At 38.6% G+C, this 23,910-nt stretch overlaps 1 protein-coding gene and 1 long non-coding RNA gene across 5 annotated transcripts in view; one reads left to right on the plus strand and one right to left on the minus strand.

Annotated features, from left to right (window-relative positions):
• Positions 1-18,329, minus strand: part of LOC131221472 (putative disease resistance protein At4g19050) — an 86,919-nt gene extending 68,590 nt beyond the window's left edge. The window contains exons 1-2 of one of the 3 annotated variants that reach the window (XM_058216737.1): positions 15,170-18,329; positions 14,946-15,001 (exon numbers count right to left, since the gene is read on the minus strand). In XM_058216737.1, the coding sequence (XP_058072720.1) occupies positions 15,185-18,103 (2,919 nt within the window). In that variant the 5' untranslated portion in view covers positions 18,104-18,329 and the 3' untranslated portion in view covers positions 14,946-15,001; positions 15,170-15,184. Of the gene's footprint in view, positions 1-14,945; positions 15,023-15,169 lie in introns of those variants that run through there. The other 2 variants (XM_058216736.1, XM_058216735.1) reach the window with 2 other exon arrangements.
• On the plus strand, positions 4,053-9,296 carry LOC131221474 (uncharacterized). Of its 2 annotated transcripts, XR_009159300.1 has the most exons (4): positions 4,065-6,197; positions 8,609-8,655; positions 8,795-9,048; positions 9,148-9,296. It is a non-coding gene; the product is annotated as an uncharacterized LOC131221474 (long non-coding RNA). The 2 variants fall into 2 exon arrangements; XR_009159299.1 differs by having other exon boundaries at positions 4,053-6,197; positions 8,795-9,296.
• Positions 18,330-23,910: the final 5,581 nt, after the last annotated feature.

Raw genomic sequence — 23,910 nt, forward strand, 5'->3', positions numbered from 1 at the left:
TAGCTAGTAAGCTGGTTTTTGAAGGAGCTCTATCAAATGATTTCTCCAATATTAAAAACTGGTTCTTTTTCCAGTTCTTTCTCAAGGTGGACTTTATTACTACATCCAACCTATGTTTGTCAGTTAAAACAAGCAGCATAGATTGTGAGAAAATGGTTGCAGTTTTGGAAGTTCATGCAAAGTGCGATAGAATACAGAGGTGGGACCGTTGGGACGAGATGAAGTGGTCAGGAGGGCTGACTCTAGGAACTTGGGCAGTATGTGAGGATTTTAATGCAATCTCCAAACATGCAGAAAAGCTAGGTGGTAGGGAGCTGGATTGAAATGTAATGTATGAGTTCCAAGATGTAATTGCAGATGCAGGTTTCATTGTGAATGCATTTACATGGAGGCAGAATTGGATTGGTAGGAAGAGATTGTGCTAAGCTGGAAAAATTTCTCATTAACTTAAAATGGTTAAAATCTTTCCATCATTCCAAGTTTCACTCTTCCAAAGAATATTTTCAGACCATTCTCCATTATTATTATTATTATTATTATTTTTCAGCAGGTCTTACCCTTGATTAGAGGGGGCCATTCCAAAAATTGTCAATGTCACATAGTTCAACCAAGGCCAAAGAGGGGGTTTGGAATACACTTGAGGGAAGAGTTGTGACAAGAAGTACATGATGGTTGATAAGCCTCTAAACCAAGGAGTTGTAAGTCATCTTCTTTGATATTAACATTCTAACGAGGATTCCAACCTCCATCCTGAAGATGTGCTTGAACTTCAACATTTTCAAGAGATTAAACTCAATCACTATATGCATACCATTATCAAAATCCTCTAAAAGACCCATCTAGGTGAATTCTCTAGGAAATACAACTTTCTATTAGTTGTAGGAGATTCAACCAATTTTCCATCACCTTGGTCACCTCAGAGGAGCAATCCATGTAAAGTGTTTGATGTTGGAGATAGAGCCTTGGCATTATAATTGAGGGAGCAAATGGGAGATGATTGAAGCACGGAATAACATTGATCAAGTTACCCAATACCCAAGAAGGCGCTACAAAAAAGGGCTTAATCTGACAAGTAAGTTGTCACATGTAAGAGTTTGTATACTCTCTTTTCTTGTGTAGAATTAAGGTAAGAGTCTGTGACCCAAATTCGACTAGGTTCTTCTGTAGGACCTTGACTCTTCTATAGGGCTTAAACCTCGGTTCTTATGTAGGACCTTGGATCTTGTGTAGGGACTAAATCCAGGTTCTTATGTAGGACCTTGGCTCTTGTGTAGGGCCTAAATCAAGTCTTTTTATAGGATACCAGACACGGGTGGGTATGTGTTGGTCTTTGTGAGAGCTTCTGATGGGAGTAAACGTAGGTCATTGGACTAGGACCGTGGTTATTGGTTATCCAACGAAAAACTAATTGAAGTCTTTTACGGGAGTCTCTGATGAGAGTGTATGTCAGTTGGTTCTTGTGTAAGACCAAGATTTGTGGCGAGCTTATAGAAAACTACATAAAGTCTCTTGCGAGAGCCATTGCTGGTGTAGGATTGTAAATGTTAGAGGTTAACCTGATTTAAAACCTTCGATAGTGAAATCCGGTACACTTATGGGTTGAGTGTTCGCTAGGAGTGGAGTAGGGAAACTGAAACCCTATACATGCTTGTGTTTGGGATTGGATTTGTGCACTTATTTAATTATGCTTATGTGATTAATTGTTTATTTATATGTATGCATGATTAGATGAATTCTAGGAATTGATAGTTAGTATATCCCACACACATATATACACTATCTTGTTTATAGACTAATTGTTTATTAGATATCATTTGTAATCTATGTGATTGGACCCTCATTGGCTTGGAAGCCTTATAGTTAATTGTCTTGCTTAACTTAATTTGCATATTAGCTTTAAGTAGACAATTGTGGTTTAAAAATATAAAAAATTTATTTAGTCCTAATCACCTACTATAGGACATAGCCTTTATTCCTTAGTTCTGCTAAGCTTCTGCACACAACCGTGGTAATCCCATTACACTATCGGTGAATTTTTAGGGTAGTCTATCAACATTAGGTAGGCTTGAGTTGGAATATCGTCAAACAACATCTGCTTCTTGGGCATGATTCCATTAGTTTGGTGGGTATGGGCAATGCTCTCATGTGGAGGTAAGGCTATCTGGATAAACTCTTTCATCTAGGGAGATCCCTAGGGATAAACTAGGCACGTATTGTGCATGCAAGATATTAATACTCGACTGTAATTTCACACTTTTTAAATAAGTTGATTAACATATATAGAACTGATATCTAGATTAGAAGCAATATAAATTACATGTAAATTAGTGAAATTAATAATTATATTGTTCTCAAGGTAGACAAATCGAATCATGCATGTATTCAAGAAAAGTTAAATCAGATAGTTCTAAATTAGCCAAAACAAACAAGCATTGAAACAAAATATGAAATTAGATATAATAGGTACATCAAAAACATCTTAATTTTACCGGAGAGGAAACATGTTGGAATTACTCACTTGGAATTCTGTTGAGATTGATTCTGTTGAGGAAACTAAATACAATCATTTACCGATTTATATGAATTCATATGATGGGGTCCACAGTTGATTAATCAAAGTTTTAGATTGGTTACACAATATCATCCAATTAGATTATTTCAAATCCAACCCTTAACATGGGGTATGAAATCACCACAATCTGATGTGGAACCCACTGGATTAATCGAAAGGGATCCCTACCTTTCTGTTTGATTGATATTAAATAATCCATTAATTAAAATTACATGTATCACCATTTAAATGATCTAATTAATCAAAATTTCCAAAATTGGAGTTTGGGGGTTAGACTGACAGTTGAACCTACAATATGTAGGTCGGACTGACCGGAACCGATAATTTTTCGATCGAACTGATAGAGTGTATGCTTTGTTAAATTTTGGTTAGTATCTCTCTATCGGTCAGACTGGTGATCCTATAGGTCGAACCGATAGACTCCGGAATTTTTACTTTGGTCAGACGAATCGAACCAAAATCTTAGGATTTTTTCTAAATTTGTATATAGAGCCCACTTTACACACTTAGATCAAATCCTAACCAATTAGAGGCCCACAAATAGATAGTTAAAGAAAGGGCCACCGTAATGACCCTAAATTTTAGTGCACTTAAAACTAAAATAAATAGTTAAATATTTTTATTTTTAATTAATAAACAAAAATGAGTCAATTGACGAGTTGGTAGAGACACTCTTAGTGGAGAGAGAGGTTGAGGGATTGACTCTTGTCATCGCAACTGTTGATTTAGGGTTTAGGGTTTAGGTTGAGGTAGCCATAATGATGAAAGATTAGGATCGTACCTATTATACTTTGAATAAGTGTTTTTTTTTTTTGGGAAACATAAATGGTTTGGATCTAAGCTATCTATTGACTCACTCTCAATGTGAGATTTTGTGACATCAATAAATGACTTAGATTTTGTCCCACATCACTACCAGAAAATAAGCAAAGGATACGGATTAAGTTGGTTTTTAGCTACGGATATAAACCGTGGCTAAATTCCTACGAATTCTATCTTTAACAAAAAAGTTGCTACACCACCAAAGATTGACAGTCTTATAAGGGACTTTTTGAGGTCCACCACAATATATATTTTTTTATCTAATCCGTCCATCCGTTTTGAAATATAATTTTTGTGGATAATCACAAAAAATGAGGATATCGAAGGCTCAAGTGGACCACACGGTAGGAAACAATAGAGATTAAATCACGCGTGATTCATATGGTGTGGTCCAGTTTGGCCTTCAATATATCTCATTTTTGGGTCATTACATAAATATATTTATAAAAATAAATGGACGGAGTGGATGAATTATATACATCATGGTGGGCCCTACGTAGGTACCCAATCCACGCCCAAAATAATTGGGCGCGCGCTCAAAACAGAGCTGCGCGCCCAAATGTTTTTACGGCCCTCTCACTCTCTCTCTCTCCGCCCAAAACGGACTGTCCCTCTTTGCGACCAAAACCCTCTCTCTCTCTCTCTCTCTCAATCATCCCATTTTCAAAGCGCTAACATTTTCTCTCTCTCGCTATCTCAACGCACTATAAGAAACGAGGCATCCCCGACGCTTGGGGGAATCCTTTGCCAGTAGAATCATCTTCTCCGTAGAATCACTTTCTGCTGCAACTCCAGCAGCTACCCACCGCAGCGCTCTCTCTCAATCGAGCGGCGAAGCAACCACCTTGGCGCAAGCATTCTCGGTCTCTCTCTCTCTCTCTCTCTCTCTCTCTCTCTCTCTCTCTCTCTCGATCTCGTGCTCAATCTCTCTCTTGAGATCGAGCATCTTCAATGTTGAAACCCTAATAAGGGTTTTACAATGGTGAATTCCTAATTAGGGATTTACAATGTTGAAATTCTAATTAGGGATTTACAATGTTGAAACCCTAATACCCATTTTTCTAGTGATGATAATCAGGATGTTGGTTCATTATGTGATTCTTTTTGGAAAATCTGGACTCTGTCATCCTTTTGTTTAGTGTTGTTAAAAATCCTATGATTTTTTTTTTTTCCAATTTCATTATTGAAAGGTTCTTATATGAGGCACTCAGGAAATGGAATGACATAGGGTTTCATGACTGTTTAACGATCTTAAAGTTCGTTGGATCTTATAGGCTGCAGGGATATGATATTGAAACATATATTTATAGGTACCTTGTTCCATTGTCTGATTGGTTTGAACATTGGACAGTTGAAATGCTTGGGTACTGGAAATGCCTCCTGAGTGGTTTAGTTATTATTAAAATTCAATTTGAATTATTTTTTTGATGAGGGTGGAATTTCTGGAACTATCGTTTTGATTCAAATGTTGTCTTTTTGTAAATAATTTTTATTGAAATATTTTAACAGTATCAATTAGCAACCATAGGTGTTATTGATATGCATCTTTCTTTTTCCCATTTAATTATTTGGCATCTCCTCTCCTAGTATTTCGAAAAAAAAATGCAGACGAGTTGTTTGTTAAAATGCCAAAGAGATGTGATTTGTGGAAAATGGTATGCTTTCAGTTTGGTCTTTCTTTTTCCCATTGTTTATATGAATGCTTGTATATATGCATGATCAACAATGTATGCATGCCTGTAAAATGATGGACAAATGTGTTAATGGGGTTTCTCTAAGCACACATGCAAGTGAAAAAAAAAAAAACAGCGCTAGAAGACTGTCTTTGAAAATCCTATTGTTCCTCTCCCTCCAAATCCTCCATAGGATCCCAAAGAAAACCAATCCCCAAATGAGGCATTGAAGATCCAGATGATTTCAAACCTTAGAAGCAATTCCAATCAGACTTGGCCATAGCACAGTGAATTAAAATATGATCGACTGATTCCAGTTCTGAATTGCACATGATGCATCTATCAGGAATCATCATGCTGCATTTTCTCATTGCATTTTTTTTTTTTTTTCATAATAAGGACATTGGCATGTTATGCCAATGTTGTGAGTAATTCACTAGAGTATGGGTGTTGCTGGCTTGTTACCTGTTAGTAGTTAGTATGCAACATGAAGCTAAGTTAGGTTAGACACCACATATTATCTTCACCCATAAGAGTGCATGTTGCTCTTTGGGCATGACACGGAAGAGGGGATTGATATTCGTGGAAATTGCCCGGTGTCTTTTACACTTGATCCTAGGGAGGTGAATGAGGAGACCAATTACCTTACTAAGATGGGGGCTCTTAGCTCGTCTCTGGATATCTGTTATGAGATAGTTGTGTTGCTTTTGTTTTGTTTGTCTTTCGGGCCTCTGTGCTAGCCTTTGTTTTAGTAGCTGTTTTGTTTTTATCTTGCTTTTGTATCTGCAGGTCTGCGTAGTTGTCCCTGTTTGTGTTTTTTCTCTCTTTAATAAATTTCCAATTCATAAAAAATGGTCACATTTATAATGGCTGTGATTGTCCATGATAATGTGTTTTGACAAGGTAGTTCTTTTATACCAAGGTTAGGATGTGATGTGCAAACGCATTCTTGTTAACATTTGTGTTTATCCTGATTTTACTAGTTATTCCTAAGCACCTAATGTTTTTTTGAAAATTGGAAAAATGCGGTGCAAAAAAAGAGTTTGCTAAAACTAAAGATGATTTGAAGTCTCATCAGAGTGTCGGGCAGATCATTGGAGAAGTTCTTCGTCCTCTCGACAATGAGTGATGTAAGTAATCTTCCAAATATTTCTGACTCACATCCTTGAAATTCATTTGATCTCAACTGTGTATGTAAAAAACTGATGATTAATTGTCAAGATGGAGTTGGTTTTCTCTCATTTAGTTTTGTTATAAATTATACCATGTCACAAAGTGTTTAAAAGCTATATAGTGCACATTATATACAGTGGTTCCTGGTTTGGAGTCAACTGCAATTCAGTCTACCTTCCTCAAAAAATTAAGAAGAGATTCATTTGAACTTGATGATGATCTGTATGTTTTAATTCCAGGTTGATCCAGTTCTCCTATTTCCATATCTATGATTGATGAATTTTCTGACGAATTGACAACCAATCCACAATCAATATACATTGTTTATAGTCCATACGATAGATGTCCACAATATGATTATTCTTTTCATGACGTGTTTGTGAAAATGCCATTGCTCATGATGTGTTTGTGAAAATGCCATTGCTCACGGTTGCATATCTAGGTCTCACTGCCTTCCTGAATCATGTTTCTTAGTTAGTTCAATAGTTATTCCTAATGAGTAGATATCTTTTTATAGGTATTCTTTCTTACTTTTGGATCTAACCACTTTTGTAGAGTGTATAGAGGTTGTCATCTAAGGGCGTGAGCAAGAAAGGACCATTGTATTACGATGTTCACCAATAACAGATCCTTTAGTCAGGAAACCAGCGGTGTCAAGGAAATTGAATGTTAGAAGCCCCTCATCATCGGAAGGGGACCAAAGTAGAGAAACAAAGAGATAGAAGAAGTCAGATTGTGGGCTTCGTGATTTGGTAATATACATTGGCCCTCACACTAGTGGATTTAGATCTTGATAATTCCAAAAAAATGTGTATTGGCATCTCTCTGATTATGAATCTGGATTAAACTAAATCTTTTGCAAGGTGCAACTGTCCAATCCTTCTAGCTCTATAAACACAGGTCCAACTGTTGTATGTGCATTTTGCCAGTCCTTTAAATACTCTAAAGCGATTCATCATTTCTGACTTGAGTTGATTATTTGACCTTTTTACTAAAATAGATGCAATCAATTATGTATTTCTCTATCAGGCATTAAGCTTGTGCTTATTTAGATATGAATCGATGAACTTAGCCTTCCGTATATGACCTTTTGCACTTCACATCCTAGTGGTTGTAATTTTTCAAATGTGATTCTTCTACAAACTGGCACATGATTTGGAAGGTCCAGGTCACCTCACATCATATACGACACGTTTGTGGTGGCTGAGCACCATTACTATACTGTCACTAATGGTGGCAATGTGCCAGGTCAGCTTGTGGGTTAACTAGACTGATCTGGTTTTGATGTAGGTTCAGGCCAAGCTAGATGGGGAGTGAGTCGGGCTCAAGATGAAAATGCGATTCATTTAAGTAAATGGGTTGGGTTCAATTGAACCCTGACCCGACCAACCCATATAGGTTATCAGTGGGTGAGGGAGGCTGTTCCGATCTGAACAATTGTTTTTTAGCTTCTTAGCAGCAGTAGCTTTAATGTAGCTCAGGATCCTGCTAAAAGAAACATCCATTCCTTTGACAACATAAGGAAGATCTAGAAATTGCAGCTCTCCTTTCTTTACAAGCTGGAATAGCATAAGCAAAAAAAAAAAAAGCTTCAAAGACAGTGAAATCAATATTAAAAGATGAAAAGGGGAGAAGTCTCTTATTTCAAGCTAAGCAGTTCAAGCTGGTTCTAGAAAATCCCAACATAAGGAACTATAATACATGAAAGAAGTTGGCTGCATATGGTTGATGTGATAATATCAAATTGAAAAATCAGAACTAACATACTATCATTTTGGGAGAATTCGATTACTTCAAAACATTGTTGGAAACATGCATGGTTGAAATAGCTTAGGTAACTGGCACTCGGTTAACTAGCACTGCACCTATTGAATTCCTTAAGAGCACTTGCCCAAAAGGCTTCACAGCATATATATTCAGTGCCTCTGTGATTATACACTGAATAAAGTTCTTGTCACTATTGTTAATGCTTTATGCACTAGATAATGATGGATGCTTTAATAGATTGTGCTCCATCGGAGTTCCATGAAGTGGGCAATCAAAGAATCTCTACTTCACAATGAAGTGGGCAATCAAAGAATGTCTACTTCATAATGATGGATGCTTTTATAGATTCTACTCCATCAGAGTTCCATGAAGTCAGATTGTGGGCTTTTATAGATTCCTTAGTGTGCTTGTTGGACTTTTCCTTGTATGCTTGTGTTGTCCAGGAAACAAGTAGATTTTGTATCATTTATGGTTTGATCTTACCTGAAGTGAATTTTGTACATAGTTCAACAGGAAAGTTGAACCGATTGGTAGCACAATCTCTTGGCCTTTTGAAGTTTCTATTGGTTTCAAATGCTCTGGTCTTTTTTTTTTTTGGCAGAACTATTTTGTCTTTACTCCCGAATCAGAGGCTTCCCTTAACCTAAGGTTTCTTCTTTTGATTCTAGGGTTTTCCGCCGCTTTTCCTTTTGTTTTTGGTGGAGAAATAGAAATTTAGGATTTTATTATTCGGATTCCTGAAATTTGAAGACATTTGTTTGGTTTTTTTATTTTTTTATTTTTATAGAGGCAGATCTGACAATCGGAGATCTCCAAGGCGCCTTGTGTTTGTTACTTCACAGTTTTCAGCAGAAGAATCGAGAGGTTTTTGGGTTGCTGATTTCAGTGAGCTGGAAGTAGGAGAGCTGCTAGAAGTTAGCTGATTTTCCCTGTTTATTCCACAAATCAATGTTTTGTTGCTTCAAAAGGCATAGTTTGAGGGAGGTTTTGGATGCCCCAAATATCATGACTTTGATAAAGGATACAAAAGCGGCACAAGAGGTAATAGAGGAAGTCATATTTGGTTAATGTTCATCTAATGTTTCTATTGCAGTTCTCTTTCATTGCAATGTCATTTTTCTTGTACTGTTTATCTTTCAGGTCTGAGCTCTGAAGGATTTTTTCGATATGCTTTCAAATGTCAGGTTCTGCACTTGATATGACATCTGTGATGTATTTTTATTGTTTTATATTTGTAACAACCAGCAACTATGCTGATTGAAGAAATTTCATGTTAACATAACTTCGGAATATAATGTTTAAGGGTTCAAAGAACATACTCTCTACCAACCAAACTTACGTTTTGATTTTCTTTCTTATAGTAGATTTTGTGGAAATTTCAAAACTTCTTTAGTTGTGACTTGAGTCAATGAGGCTGAGACATGTGGTATTGATAGATTGGAACATCATCACCTGAAAGCAACTGTTTTTAGCCAGTAAACCTTGTAATCTGTAGTTTTGAACCTTGTTTTTAGCTTTAATATACACGTAGTACATATGTTGGGATTCAACATAATGCCCAAAATAGGTCTGGGGCTTATTTCTTGGTCGTCCTACCCCATTGTGGGGCTTGAACTTTCACACGATGGGATTAGGTCCACTTTGCCACACCAAACCCTCCTGGTTCAAAGGAACTTGACCTCAATCAACGCATTAGAAACTTCTGCTGCAGTTACTGTTTATTCAAAAATCAGCCAAAAATAAAAAATACAGAAAAATACAAATAGTTATTTTAATGACTAATCTAAGGCATGAATTTGTACATCTATTCATCCTACATTTATTCCAACCATTTACAATCAAATATTAAACAATAAAAAAATCTGTTGATTTTTCTTGACAGTTACTGTTCATCCTAAAATCAGCTTAAAAAAAAGAGAAGAAACAGAAATCAATCCAATCTAGACATTGACAGGCTATCCCGATTGTTTGTCTAGGAGTGTCTGGCTCTCTGCCAAGTGGAAATCATTAAATTCATGTCCTTCACCCAATTGGAGAACTCTTGCATACACGGTGTAGTCCAGCTGCCTCTTCTTTGCAATGTCCAAAGCAACTATCTTCAGTGAAATTGTATGCAATTCCTCTTGCAACTGTCTTATGGGTGTTCTTAAAGTGGAATGTTGTTATGTAGGCAATCACGATGCTATCCAGTATATGTGTAGAGAGGCAACAAAAGCTGTCATAGAGCTTGAAAATTATGGGTTGCGTGTCACTTGTCAAACGCATGTTGAGTGTGATACAATTGAATTGCTTCAGTGCAGCTAGAAAGTGCTGAATGATTATCTTTTGAATTTTATGTGGCATTCTTTTCCATTTTGTGGGAAATCATAAGGTGATAACTTGACATATTAAGGTAGGATACACCAGATAACTAAAGTATGGACCAGCCAGATCCGTGTGCTTTTCTTCCTTGTGTTTGCTGACTTGTCTCCTTTTTTATCAAGGAAATGTCTCATCAAAACTCGTTAGGCACTGAACTTTTGGCTCAGCAAGCCTTGCTTGTTGCATAGACCATTACAAATCTATCATGGAATGTAACCAGTTAATGTTTCCATGCTGCAAATTGTAGTGTTCTCTTTCAGGAGATATGACCGATATGACCGATATGTGAAGATGCGCCTGAATAAAGTTTCAGAGTTAATACACAATTCTACCAATCACCAAAACTTGGACAATGCAGGTATTTCTGTTCACTTTCAGGAGATAATTGATATGGTGAGATCATTCCTTTTGTGTCAATTTCATTCCTCTTTGAGTTTTTATTAATTCATTAAGAAAAAAAGAAAATGGTCATACATGATGCACTTTTTTCACTTTGTCTTTTTTTTCCCAATGGTCATTCCAATTTATGAATGCCATGACTATTTGTGGGATGATGGAACATATGAAGCTGTTGCAGAAGTGACTTTGTCATTACTAGAGTTGCATTTTGAGACAACTCTTCAAAGTACTATATAAATGACCGTGGAAGTAATTTTACAGAGGTCACTAAAGAAATTGAAAGGAAAGGGAGTGGATTTGAAAGTAATTTTACAGATGTCACTAAGAAATTGAAAGGAAAAGGAGTGGACTTGGGAGTAATTTTACAGAGGTCACCAAGATTTGTATTTTCAGCATTATTGTAATTGTAATTGATTGAATGAAGGATTGTAATAGATTCATTATTGAATGAATGAATGATTATGTAGGTGGTAATTGAATGAATGAATATATATATAAATGCAGACAGTAGCTACGAATATTAACCGTAGCTAATAATCTGAAAACCGTAGCTATTATTAAATTCGGCATATTGCTACGGATCCAGCACTACTTTTAGCTACAAATACTATCCGTAGCTGTATGAACTCTTCGCTACAGAAATAGTTGCTACGGATTATATCTGTAGCTATTGTAATCTATAGCTACGGATTAAATCCGTACCATAGGTTTTAGACCTATTAGCTCGACACCTACGACTACGATCGTACTACGAACTAAAACTGTAGCCATAGATTTATGGCTACGAATTAAATCCGTAGTCTTTGTCTAGTTTTCTGGTAGTGTATGATTAGTGGATCATTTAAAACAAGAAAAATAAAGAAACTTAAAAAGTTAAAATTTTGGATCATATAAAAATTTCAGCAGGATCAGTTCGATCGGTCGATAATATATTGAAATTTTCTGTTCTTCTAAACTTTGATATTTTAAATTTTCTGAGTTAAATTAGTGACAAATCTTGATCATTTAAAAATAACAGGATGATTAGAGCACTTGGTTAATCAAGTGGACTCCACATGATAAGATGACTAACTATAAGTATGCAATCTAAGACAATTTAGAATCTAACGATTGAATTCTTAGTGTGGGCTCTCCGAATTGAGAATTTATTAACCAAGGGTGAATTGATTAAATAGGTTAGACAGGTGCAAATAGGGAGCTAATTAAGATATGTAATTAGGTATATTGCTAACCAATGATCTCAAGGTAACAAATCGGAATTCACATCACCAAATTTCAGTTGAGTGATCCTAACATGTTTCCTCTTTATTGTGATTAAATTAGTCATCTGATTGTGATTCCTTGTGTCGAATGCTTGTTTGCTTAAAATTAAAATGATATATACTACAATATATGTGACAATTGTTAACAAGATGCATGAATCATTATCATGCATTCATGTCATGATTCGCATAGCTGCGCTGAATACCTGATGGCACTCATTGAATGACCTATAGGTACTTGCAGTACCGGGTGACCTATGGGACCATCCCTGTATGCCCACAATATGTGGAAGCCTACCATGATAGTGGAAGCTTACCCCAAAAAGGGGAAGATGTACGTTGATGTGATCCAACTTAAGTAAGTGGACTGATCAACCCACTCGATGCATTCATGCATCTCTTGACATTCATACATTTCTATTTTAATTATGATGTGCATGAATCATAATAGGTTCACTCATTAGGCCTGGCTAGCTGACGTTTCATTGATGGAAAAACTATACAGATTTAGGGGACGATGAAACAACTACGCAAGTTTCAGGGCAGGAAGGTGAACCAGTGGACGATTCACAAGGGCTATGACCTTATTCTTTTAATTATGTCTTTGAACAAATTTTAAATTGAGTCACTAAAAGTTATGAATAGTTAAAGCTTTCGTTAGTAAATGGTTTAATAGAGCCCCAAATGGGTGGGCTGTTGTACCATGATTAACTTTTGTTAATGTTATCAATATGTGGATATATGTGTATCTGATTGAAATAAATGAATGTGAGATGTTTTGCTTAAGGTTTGAGTTTGACAACTTAGTGTACATTTTAACTAAGCCGAAAACGGTACAAAGGAATGGTTTTTGTACACATGGTGTATAAGTCATGTGATGTAACTCGTGTCCGAGGGTGTACAATCTGTATCCGAATTTATGGGAGTGACACCACTTGATCAGCTTTATCTGAAACTTCCTTGGTCCCCTTAGTTTATAAATTACATGATTTATTTAAAATCGCCATCTGATCAGTGCAATCTGCCTAATGGTCAGATCGTCCAGGTAATCGAGGTTCCAACATGTTACAACCTTGAAAATCAGATGGTCCGTGTGGATCAGATTCCACACATCAAAATGGCCCACATCAAAATGGCCCCACACCAATTTCTATGCTAAAAGCAATTGAGAAGGTGACGGATGATTGGCTAATCCAGTCTGTTCATCGCATATATCTGTTTAAAATAAATAATTTGCAAGAAAAAATAAAGACATTATTAATGCAGAAATTAACCTGCAAGAGCTTTCCTCTCTTGAGAAGCCTCCCTCTCTCTGTTTTCTCTATGGGGTATCTTTTGATAGAAATATGGAGAGACTTCTGTTTCTTCCCTTAAGAAGAGTAAGGGCTCCTGATAGAGAGATTTCAACATAAAATCTCTCTTTATCTCTTCTTTAAATTTCAAATTTCAAATTTCAAATTTTGTTACAATTGCGGATTAAAGAAATTAATCTACTAGTTGAATCAGGTTTCAAGAGTGGTATCTTAAGTTTCATGAGTTAAGTTTTCATTTGAAGAAGATCTTCACCATTTCATATATGTTATTCAATGAAAGCAAATTAATGCATCTTTCTAGTGACCTTTGCATGAAAAAAAAAAAGCAATTTTCCTGTGACTTGGATTTAACAAATAACACACGCTAGCACAGCTACTTTTTTTTTTTTTTGAACAAATAACCTGTTGTAAGGTTCTGATGGTCCGGATCACCTCCGACTCCAATTGAGCCTTCTCTGGTTCATCTTAGACATGAAAGTGTCTGCGGCCCACTCTACATCACTCTACTTGCTACCTTTGATTAAGGGATTGACGAAGGTGTGATAGCAGTAGATGCTCTCTGAATTGAGATAATAGAGCATCCCCTCATGCTGATCCATGTCCATAGTGCCAGCTATCTATGTCATGCACACTCTTATACTGATGTGAGCACCCATTTCTTCTGGTCATGACTTAGCCAGAAATTGCCAAGTAGTCATCAGGTATAGACGTGACAACCTTAGTTGATACAATCCCCAAGAACATCATTCTATACCTGACAACCTTAGTTGATACAATCCCCAAGAACATCATTGGTTGTGAACTCCTTTCTAATGTCAAGGAACTGTCCGGCCATCTCTCTCCTGTCATTGACCGAATCAATGTTTTTAATTAAATGACATGTAAGGATTAGATAATCCTTAAGTTGCAAATCCATTGAAAACGAGAGCAATTAGCCTTAACAATGATGCATTTTCAAAATAGTCAGTGTGGTGAGACAGGCTACGCCAACTTGATTGGCTTTCAAAGGCACATAAGCTAACAGATAGTGAATCACCTTGATCTTAACCCTCACATCAGGCAGAAGGTCTCAGAAGCATTACCATTTATCAGCACTGAATAAGAATCCATTTATTGAAATGAAAAAAATTGTATAGCCCAGTAAAAAGAATCCGGACCACACCTATCATATACTCAAATCCAAAAACAGGAATATACAACTAAGCACAGCCTAAGAAACATCCTAAAGAGCACCACAAAAATCACGTAACTTACACAACAACACCAAACAGTGGCAGCAACTAGATTTGTGAGGCTTGTCAAAGCAGTACCACTCGGCACAAAAACCAGGCCAACTCAGCACAAAACTGCAACAATTCACCAGAGGCGAAGAATACTTCCGCAGGGGTGAAGGCAAGCGGCCTAGACGCAAGCTTGAATCGAACAATGACATCTTCAATATGAGCCCTGAGAACACCAGAAGAAGCGGACTGCAACCAACAATTTCTCCAAAGAGACTGCATATGCTAACTACTATTCTGCAACCATCCCAGCACAGAATGCAAACCTCCAAACAGACGCTACACAGCATCTACTAATCTGTACCCAAAACAGCTCAGATCTGGCCCCTAAGATAGCACCAGGAGCTAGCAGCCTATCAATTGCAGCGAACGGCCTCTCCTTAAAACATAGGAACGGAACCTATGTGATCCATGAAAGCAAAATGTACACAGGGGCAGCTGCAACAAATAGGCAGAGGAGCTGATACACACACCAACAAACAAGTAAAATAAAATTAAACAAAAAAATAAAGAAAGTCAAACAGGACCTGAACCATTCGTCAAGTACCTAAAAAGAGAAGAATCATCTACGTCGTGTAAAAGCGCGAGGATCTTTGTAGTTGATAAGGTGCTGGATCCTATCATCTTCCCACTTGAGTCGGTCCCACCATTCTGACTCTCCTTCTGCCTCCACTCTACCACCACCACTTGAAGTAGAAGCAGCAGTCATGTCACCAGCTCGAAGAGGAAGCTTCTTCAGCATCCAACATCCCCTCACTTTCAGTTTCTTCAATGCGGGCAAGTACGTACCATGGCAAATACTCTTCAGCCTCCGTAGCTCCCATAGACAGACCGTGTGTAGACGTTGGAGAGAGCCATTCGCTAGAGTGTCCCCTTGAAACACGGCCTCTAGTCGACTGCAGTATTTTATCACGAGCATCTCCAGGCTTGGTAGGAATACACTTGAGGAGAAGACAGTGATGAGTCTCGGGCAGAACTCTAGATTTATGTGCTTTAGCAGTCCAAAGCTTCGGCTCCCGTATGTGCCCTCGCACACGCACTTCAATCTTGCAAGGTCGAACATCCATATCTTCTCCAGCTGACTTAAACAGTCAAAACGTGAATTATCTCCCTCAAAGAACATCTTCATCTCCCCACACCTTTCGACCCGACATTCTTTCATTTCCTCCATTTCATTGACATCGCCCAAATCTGATAATCTTTGGACAAAGGCATTGTTGCATAGAGTGAGTAATTCTGCACGACTGAGAACCCCATGGATACCGTTTGGGGACCTATGACCTCCACGGATCTCCAAATGCCTATCATAATGGCTTACAGGATGAGGTAAGTTACGTGTCTGGATCGTCGAATTGATGTCTTTATATATGAATAGCCGTCTCTGGAGATGAATGGATTTACCTCTGCTTCGTTCTTCTTCTTGGAAGGGAGAGATGTAGATATGAAATCGAGAGAAGCATTTTGAATCCCATAGTTCTGCAGATGGGCTGAAAGATTGTAAGAGCTTGGAATTACTTACCCTTATGCGAGCCCCATGTCTCTCTCCTTGCTGTTCATCATCATTCGGTGAATTCCAGGTGCCACACTGACTAAAGTTTAGCTCTTCGAGTGTAGTACTGATATTATCCCACTTGATTTCAAGAATTTGATTCATGCATAGCATGTCCAGGCGCCTTAAAAGGCATCCCTTGAACATATTCTCATGTAGTGTTTTCAATTTGGTTCCAGAAAGATCAAGCACTTGAAGGCTTGTGAGCCCAGTCAGCAATACAGACTCTAAGCTTTGACATCTTTTCAAGTCAAGCCGTCGATCGACCTCAATGTTGGAAATATGAAGCTTGCGGAGGTTTGGCAAGATATCTCCTAGTGAATAAGTAACATCTGCAATATCTTTGAGGGAACTGCAGCTGTCGAGGTCAAGCACTTCAAGTGCTGAAAGCTTTTGCAAATGAGGCAGCAACCTCATCTTTATGGATGGAGAACCGTGCATAATGAGTTTCTTAAGATTGACCAAATTAGAGAGTGAAGATGGTAGAGATTCCAGCTTATCATTCCCTCGTAGTTCGAGGATGCGAAGCTGGCTCGAATGCTCAAAGAGCTCATCTGGGATGCATATTAAATGTTGGCAGTTAATGAGCAAAAGGTGCCAGAGGTTGTGGAGCTTGGAAATGGAGGAAGGTAGCGACGTGATTTGCATATGTTTGAGATAGAGACATCGGAGGTTATTCATGTGCTGAAAGACGTCGTCAGGTATTGGTGGGCTTGAATCATATCCTTCACCAGAAAGTTCAAGGTACTCGAGTTTTTCAAAAATCGGTAAGGAAGAGAGGAGAGTGTGTAAATGAGGGCATCTTTCCAGCTTCAGAACTCTGAGATTTTGCAAGCAGGAAGTGGATTTGGGCAGAAATTCATCTCCTAGTCTCTTAAGCTTGAGAACACGAAGGGTTTTAATTGGCTCAAAGAAGTTGTCTGATATGCTGAATTCATTGCCACTTCGAAGAAGTAAATAAGAGAGTTTTGGGCATTTTGGAGGAGGGAGAAGCAAATGTTCACTAACGAACCGTACCACCATCCACTTAATATCTTCCACATTTTCGTCCTTCGTTGGTAGGGAATCTCTTATCCACATTCTCTCACTGGATGTGACCAGAGCTTTAGCTTTCTCAGATAACGAGTCGGGCACCATCACATACTGGCCATCACGTCGTAACATTGAACGAAGCTGGAGCTCTGTCAACAGAGCCTCGACCTCGTCAAACATCATCAAATCCTCTTCTTCTTCTCTGATAATGAACCCCTCCGCTTTATAATGCCATTTCAGCTTTTCCACTTCAACCTTGAATGTTCCAAATTCATAGAAAAGTAACACGTGCAGGAAGCAGTCCACGATAGTGTTTGGAGCAAAACAGCCCCTGATGCTGGGAGAATGAGAGATGTCGGCCGCCTCTTCATGTAACATGTCCATTGACAAGTCGTCCAACTTAATGGCCACGTCGGATTGCAAGTCCTCAGGGCCGACGATGACAATCTTGGATTCATTTAGCTTTAGATTTCTGAGAAATGGATCTCCAATAAACTCGAAATTGAAGCCAGGTGGCACATCTCCTATCACTAGCAAGAACTTCCGTCCCATCAACGTTTTACAGATTTTACTCGCAACATTGGTATCTATGCTCTCTTCATCATCATCACTCTCACCATCCATCAATGTCTTCATCCCCAATTGGCATGCAATTTCCTTCTGCGCCTTTCGAAGACTAAAATTCTTTCGCAGCTCTACCAGTATCTGTACATCGAAGAGATGATTCGACTTTCGAGCTGCATATTTAGCAATTTTCCATCTCCTCACCCCCAGATACCTTTGAACAGAGATGAGTCCTATATTCTGATTGGTAAGGCATTGCAAGAGCTTTTCGCCAGCTGGAAAGTTCTCCACTCCACCCTCCGCTGCTGCAGCTTCACTCCTTCCACGACCAGCCATGCCTGCTCTCACTTATATACTCTGTTGAAAAACAAAAACAAAAAAAAAGACAGCCATTGATGAGATGTAGTGGTGCGGCATTCTAACTGATAACCGAAATCATTTTACAAACGAGTGCGGATCGTCCGTGATGGACGCGTACGAAAATTCAATGCCATCCTTCTCATTGCTCCACGTCATCGCCGATGACGCCAGCTCTCAAAACACGCCGATTTTATCTCTCACGAATGGATTGCCTCTTAGAATAATCTAAAAAAATTAGATGGACAGTGTGGATGTAAGAAATACATCATCGTGGGTCCATGTACTCGACAAATACGGTTTCTTTACCGTGTGTTGCGGGGAGCGGATTATGTGAGACCCAGCCTCACCCAATATAATGCAACCTTTACTATGGGGCCCACCTTGATGTATGTATTATGTATCCACTCCGTACATCTGTATTTTCAGATAATTTTAGAGGATGGTACCAAAAATTAAGAAGATCCAATTATCAGGTGGACCATATGCCAGGAAACAGCGATGGAATTTGATGCTTCCACCGGATAAACAGATACCAACCTAATGGTCAATCACACTATATTCTATTTTATATATGGTCCACCTCATAATTGATGTTTGATGCCCTAAAATAATATGAAAATACATGGACATCTTTCTTCGTGTGGAGTTGAGTGACAAAATCCGCTCCCATGGTGCAGCACATTCATGTTATGTGGGCTTCATTGAATGTGATGTCCATTCATTTTTCCACATTATATAGCACGAGACAAAGAAAAAAAAACCAGATATCAAGTGGGCCACACTATAGTGGATTTGCTTATTTTTTAAAACTTCTTGAAGCTACGGAGGCCGTAGAATCTGCATTGTTTTTGGGTGCATATCCTTCCAAACATTGTGCCACTGGCAATATGATCTTGAGGTTTTTTCCAAATAATCTTAGAGTATGACCTCAAAAATAAGTAGATCCAGGTAAAAGTTGGAATTGGACACCTACCCTTTAAAAGTTATAGAGGCGATAAAAAAGCTGAAATTTGTGTTTCCCTTTCATCCAGGTCCTGACAATGAAGAAACAAGAAGTTTTCCACGGTAGGCATCTTATTCTTAATAATTAGTTGTTGTCATTTATTTGACTAAATGGAAAGTGTGGATCACCATGGTTGGATGCTCTTCACTTTCAACAACGAAAACTTGTTAATGAGCACTCACTAATAGAATCCCGAAGGGACTGTACAGATTTTGGCACGTGTGAGAAAGGAAATAAAGTTTACAAACAACCCTCTTTCCCATATTTGTGATAGTCTAAGCAATACAAGTGTGGGAAACAATGTTTCCAACTATTTTATAACCTTACATGTTTCCTTGTGTGGCCTTTCTCATTGTTTATCTCCACATGTGCTACAACATCTATAGATCAAGCCTTTAGGGCGTGCTTGGATTCGGGTATAGTATTGTAGAGGGAAGTAAAACTGTACCATCAATGTATTAGTAGTCCTGCAGCGTGGTAAAGCATCTGCGAATTGCAAATCACTCACAATGTTTGGATGAGAGTGCACTTGTAATCACATGAGACCATGGTTTCCAAAATCAGTGTTTGGGAATGAAGTGTTCATCAGTCGCATTACTTCCCAAGCATTAAATAGGTATGAAAATAGCGTTCATTCGCTTGGTGATGAGAAGAGCCTGTTTCCTTCAATAGAGCATCTACATAATCTTTGGCCGAGGCTGCCATTAAAGGAGGAGAAAAAAAAAAAAAAAAACCGTCGTCTGCTATGGCAGTGCAGTGCAATGAAAGCACTGCACATACGCCTGCGTGGTAGCAGTGATTTACGAGATGTGTCGTTTCGAGAAACTTGGCTGGCGATGTACTCAGGTCGTTAGCAGGAGCACTGTCACGAGCACTGTCACGAGCCTTGGATCGGGTAGCTCAGGGAGTTCACATATCGTCACACCCTGTTCACAGTGGACACCTGGAGCACGTGTGCAGGATCCAAGTCGCTCGTGTAAGATGAACCCCATTAGTTAAATGGATTGTGCAAAAGTCAGGTAGATCTGATTATCAAGTGGGACCCACTTATACGAAATAGTGACAAAGAAGAGAAATTTATCAACAGTCCGTATTTACTAGAAAAATTGGCTGACTACCCTGATTTTCTACACCATAAACCTAACCGCTGGGCCCGTTTGATCTGATCAGTAGCGTGAATACTTCACATACGTACCAACTGCACAATGTGGCAGGAACGTGGCCGAAAGTGCAACTCGTCTCAGCTCACTTGTCAGTATCCTCATAGTCAAAGGACTGGGTCAAATTCAAAACCGCAAGTATACTTTTATGGCTACTGGAGAGAATCCTACTCTCCGCACGTGTAAAGTTCCAGCTTCCAGGTCATCCATCATGTGGGCCACTGTTTGTGGTTCAAAATACAAGCCGATTCTGACGGGGATTGCGTACTGAGTAACTCAGTACTATAGCCTTCTAAGTAAACTGTATAGGGCCCACTGTGATGTATGTGTCAAATCCATGCCGTTCATCTGTTTTATCAGCTCATTTTAATACATGAGCCCAAAATTGAAGCATATCCGAGGCTCAAGTGGACCACAGCACAAGAAACAGTTGGTGGTAATGACATCCACCGTTGAAACCTTCCAAGGGCCAATGTGATACTTATTTATCATTCAACTTACATGGTCTTACCATCAGAACCGCTCATGATCTGTATTCTATGCCATGCGGGCCACCGTTTCGCTGAAATAATGGTAAAAAGAAGATATTCAAATGGCCCACCATAAATCAATGGTCAGGATCATCACTTGATCGTAATGATGGGATCATACACACCTCCCTAACCTGGAAACCACAAAACCTAAGTTTTAGGCACGTTAAATTCGGCGAGGCCCACTAATAAGGCGCGTAGGATTCGCGAGTAGCCATCACTTCTCGAATTTTTACTTCTCACCCTCAGTCTCTCTCTTTCAAAACAGTCAACCATTTCCCGCGGCAGATTGACGCAGCAACAGTCCAGAAAACAAAATCTGTATTTTCAGATCATTTTAGAGCACGATACCAAAAATTAAGAAGATCCTATTGTCAGGTGGACCATATGCCAGGAAACAGCGGTGATTGAACACTCTACCATTAAAAACTTGTTAGGGCTCACTAGTAGTTTTTATTTGCCATCCAATCCATTGATAACTTCACATAACTTTTGGATGAAGAGATAAACAAATACCAATTTGATCCAAAACTTTTGTGGCCCATTAATGGTCAATCACCAATATATTCTATGTTATGGTCCACCTCATAATTGAATTTGTTTTTTTTTGCTTTTTTAGAGAATGCCCTAAAATAATATGAAAATACGAATTGACAGGATCTCTGGATGGGTATAAAAAAACACACGAAAATGTGGTCACCGCAGTAAGGGTCGTGTGGAGTTGAGTGACAATGGGGAGAGAAAAAAAACTGTGGGCCTTATTGTGATGTATATATATCAGATCCACACTGTCCATTCATTTTTCCATACCATTATATAGAATGAGACAAAGAAAAAAAAAGAAGAAAAACATAGATCTAAGGCTCAAGTGGGCCACACTATAGTGGATGCATGCTTATTGTTGAAAACCTCTTGACGCTACAGAAGGCACTGATCAAGCTGATATTTGTGTTTTTGGTGAGGATTTAACACATACATTATGGTGAGGCCACGGTAGTTCCACATGTCTAAACATTCCGGTTCCAGGGCTACGTTATCGGTGACCTCTTAAAAACAATGTGCCACTCGCAGTACGATCTTGTGGAACTTCCTTGGCCCCACCATGATGTATGTGTTAGATCCATACAGTTCATTTTTATTTTATTTTTCAAATAATTTTAGAGGATGACCTCAAAAATAAGTAGATCCAAAGCTCAAGCGAACCACACTCGTTGGAAAAAGTTGGAATTGGACGCCTACCCTTTAAAATTTCTGGAGGCAATAAAAGGATAGCTCTTATTATGCTGATATTTGTGTTTCCCTTTCATCCAGGTCCATGTGATCTTATAGAGAAGTTAGATGGTAAAATCATCATAGTGGGCCAAGAAGTTTTCAACAGTAGGCATCTTATTCTTCATACTTCTATGGTGTGGTCTGCTTCTGCTTTGTTTATGTGATCCCTGCCCTAAAAGATCTGAAAATAGGATGGACAGTGTGGATTACCATGGTTGGATGCTCTTCACTTTCAATAAGTACCATGACAAACCTAAGCCATGCTCTTTTTTTTTTTGGGTTAGCTTGTTAGTACACACCCATGTCAGTACACACAGTCCATGTTAGCCACCCCCACTAGGGATCGATACCAAGACCTCAAGTGTTGAAACTACGTATCTCCACTCAGTCTGCCAGTTGAGGTGTAACCCGAGCCATGCTTGATAGACTAAGAAGTTGCAGGAATAGAAGTTTGTGATAAGTGCACATGGTGAGTGACATGAAAATTCCCGTGAAATGCCTAAAAAGAGAGAAAGCACCTCTGTGGCGTGTATGGCATCTTTCAACAAAAATTATAGATGTTTTTGCTACGATGCCGTATAAGATGCATCACATCAATGGCAAGAACAATGCAGTTGCATATGTGCTCCTAAGATTAGGCAGCAGAGGGGGATGTGAAAGAATGTATGCTTACATGAGTTGTTATCAAAATTACACAAAATTAAAGTAAAATAGTTACCATCTACCCACACAATCAACAGCAAACTTGTTAATGAGCACTCACTCTAATAGAATTCCAAAGGGACTGTACAGATTTTGGAAGGTGTGAGAAAGGAAATAGGGTTTACGAACAACACTCTTTCCCATATTTGTGATAGTCTAAGCAATACAAGTGTGGAAAACAATGTTTCCAACAATTTTATAACCTTACATGTTTCCTTTTGTGGCCTTTCTCATTATTTATCTCCACATGCGCTGCAACATCTATAGATCAAGCCTTTAATGCAACCATGGGTGTGGGTCTAGTATCATGTCTTTTTAAAATTTACTTTATACAGCATGTGAACCTCCCATCCTTGTTGGGCTCATCATATGAGTGGATCTAATGATTTATACATAACACTATGCCCCCCAAATACAATAATGCAGATTTTAATGGCGGGTATTTCTATTCCAACTTTTAATTGTAGTGTGACCCACCTCCGTGTTAAGTCAATATGATTTTTATTTTTATTTTTTTAATTTTAGAGGTGAACATGAAGGATCACACCTTGTGGCGGTGTTGATGAGGTCCTCCATCATAGTGGACCCCACACATCTAATTGTAGTATAACCTCCATCATAGTGGTCCTCGTGTGTGTGGAAATGGTTCTATGCTGTAGAGCTCATGGGAACTTCCCATGAGGTTGAGCAGTGTGGCTCCACCGTGATGTGTGTTGAACATCTACCCCATCAGTCAGATGCACCATTCCATGGTGGGCCTTGGACTAAAAATTCAAGTCAATCCATGACTTGTGTGGGCCACACTACATACAAAAGTTGAGAGGGGTTACCCTTCCATTGAAACATTCATAATCATTTCTTGAGCCTACCGTGATGTGGTTCACAAATCCAAACCATACGGTATGTGTGTCCCACTTGGATGAGGGGTTAGACCAAGTTTCAGACACATCCAAATTTTAGGTGGGCCCCTCCAAGAGCTTTTATATGTTTTAGGCATGTCTTAACATGATTTTAGAGAGTATGGCCCACCTGAGTTACATATACGGCTGATTTTTGGGATATCTCATAATTTAAAGGGAACCCATCAAATGCATGGTGTTGATATTTGACACGCAT

This window comes from Magnolia sinica, chromosome 12 (assembly GCF_029962835.1).
Source record: "Magnolia sinica isolate HGM2019 chromosome 12, MsV1, whole genome shotgun sequence".
NCBI lineage: Eukaryota > Viridiplantae > Streptophyta > Magnoliopsida > Magnoliales > Magnoliaceae > Magnolia > Magnolia sinica.